At 37.2% G+C, this 2,078-nt stretch overlaps 1 protein-coding gene across 1 annotated transcript; it reads right to left on the bottom strand.

The window, feature by feature from the left end:
- Window positions 1-6: 6 nt before the first annotated feature.
- Window positions 7-1,040, bottom strand: LOC111378878. Its single transcript, XM_023002162.1, has 3 exons — window positions 804-1,040; window positions 513-594; window positions 7-217 (listed from the first exon to the last, which is right to left on the bottom strand). The coding sequence occupies exons 1-3, from the start codon at window positions 876-878 to the stop codon at window positions 24-26; spliced, it is 351 nt and encodes a 116-aa protein (XP_022857930.1). The 5' UTR covers window positions 879-1,040; the 3' UTR covers window positions 7-23.
- Between the last annotated feature and the right edge of the window lie 1,038 nt (window positions 1,041-2,078).

Raw genomic sequence — 2,078 nt, 5'->3', positions numbered from 1 at the left:
GTGACTAATTCCATGGATCTTCTTTAAGTTAGTGCTCTCTTTCTACCGTAGAAAGAGCGAAAAAGGCGCTGAGCAATGCGGGAGGCTTTGCTTGATGAACCTGTGTACGCCGAAGCAGTAACATGTTGGACATCCAATTTATCAGCAGTAGCTGGATATGTACATATCAGCGTTAACTTCTTCTCCAATACACTAACCACCACAGATTGAATCTCTCCTACAAATTGAAGAACTTTAGTAATCTTTGGAACATGTGATGGAGTGTTTCGATACAATATCAAATCAAAATCCTTGTAAAAAATTGTGCATGCTGACGTCTTTAAAAAAAAGAAAAAAGAAAAAAGAAAAAAAAAAGGAGAGGACGAAGTTTTACAACCAGTCAGTCTGTGTTCTAAATCGATTTGTGCAAAGTTTCCGCTAGAGGCGGACAGATGGTACTGAATCACGAAACGAGGCTTTCCCAGTGACCTAAAAAATCAAATGGAATCATCCAAGTGCAGAAGAAAGCTTACCATTCATTTTTGACACAATCTCAGTAACCCTCTGCTGACACCCTGAACATCGAAAATCTGCTAAGAAAACAAGTTCCTGCTCCTGCTTTGGACACAGAAAAAAAGCCACAAGAGATGTAGTTTTAAGGATTTTATGCACAAGGCAACAAAATCCAGTGCTTTGTACACGGATTGAGATAGATCTAGACAATATTAAGAGGAAGATTTTAGTTTCTTTTTCTTCTGTAATTAATACTGTCCAGTACCATCTATCCCTTGCTAGGAAAAAGGAGAAATAGAAGGAACCCGCACAAGAGGCATGGTTAAGGATTCCACAGTGGCAAGGGTAGCTCGCGGAAGATGGCCACCCTTTGACTTGGGTGACATATTTCCAACATAAGGAGATCATATCCAGCAGCATTTAAGGAATCATGATCATTTTCGTTGGGTAAAAGTGATCGGGTAGTGGGCAATGAAAGTGACATTTTATCAGTCTACTTACCACGATGAAAGGATCCCGTCATCTTTTATATCAGATACATACGCTTCTTTGTTAGAGAAAATGGGGATTTTAGAGACAAGTTGTTAAAAATAGATGATTAAGGTGAAATTATTAGAGAATTTAGAGTCAACAAAGAAATTTCATGCAATAGACAAACCAGGCAAAACCTTGTGACAAATTTGACTGCCAACGGGACAGGCAAAACCTTACACGCTGCAATGAGCAAAAATGTATACATACGAATCAAACATATTTATGATTGAATGCCATATATTACATTCAACACTGTTAAAAATAACTACAGGAAATGGCTTTTTTTTTTTTTTTTTAAATCTAGTTTCTACATCAAGAATATTCAGGACCTATTTCAACTACTGAAATATCAAGTAGCAAAAAACCAATAACAAGGTATCAAAAATCAGAAATTTATTAGAAAAGATATTATACAGACTACAAATGTAAATTCCAATAGAAGATTGGAACGACGTTAATCAAATAAGAATGTCCTACAAAATTCTGCTACACCAAAACTGAGGTTACAACTTGCAAGAACACTACCCAAGGCAATTAGACATCTAATTTACAGTCACTGGTAGATTCTAGTAATCATTCCTTAAATAAAATATCTCCCCGCATTGACGAACATTTATAAGTCAAGAAACCTATATCTATAGCTGACAACTGCATCAAACTAATGCATCAGTGTAACATGTACAAGTAAAATGGCTCCTTCATTTTGGCCAAAAAGAGTTGGGAACTGAAAAAGGAAAAAGATCACCTAGACATAACCAAGTTTGGAAAAGAAGACGCCACTGATGAAGTGTGAAGAGCATCACCAGCATATTTACAGTTGTCTGTATCAACTTGCAAGGATGAATTAGATAAGAATCTATCAAAAGCCTGGGTTCCCGAATCACTACTAAGACCATAATGTATCTTGTGAACAGGGCTCCTACTGCGTCTTCTTTTCAACTTCCATCTCAAGTGACCGACCAAATATTTATTGAGGTCCCTAACCACCTTTGATTCCATTGGCTTCTTGCCATCAATGCCAGACGCAGTCTCATCGCATCCAACTACAATCT

This window comes from Olea europaea, unplaced genomic scaffold (assembly GCF_002742605.1).
Source record: "Olea europaea var. sylvestris unplaced genomic scaffold, O_europaea_v1 scaffold18935, whole genome shotgun sequence".
Taxonomy (NCBI): Eukaryota; Viridiplantae; Streptophyta; class Magnoliopsida; order Lamiales; family Oleaceae; genus Olea; species Olea europaea.
Note: the sequence above shows the minus strand (reverse complement) of the source record. Positions and strands in the feature narration are given on the sequence as shown.

Coding starts and splice junctions, on each gene's coding strand:
- LOC111378878 (XM_023002162.1), bottom strand. CDS start 878: ATGTCACCCAAGTCAAAGGGTGGCCATCTTCCGCGAGCTACCCTTGCC. Junction 595..803: donor AATCCTTAACCATGCCTCTT/GTGCGGGTTCCT, acceptor TGTCCAAAGCAG/GAGCAGGAACTTGTTTTCTT. Junction 218..512: donor GATTGTGTCAAAAATGAATG/GTAAGCTTTCTT, acceptor TTCAATTTGTAG/GAGAGATTCAATCTGTGGTG.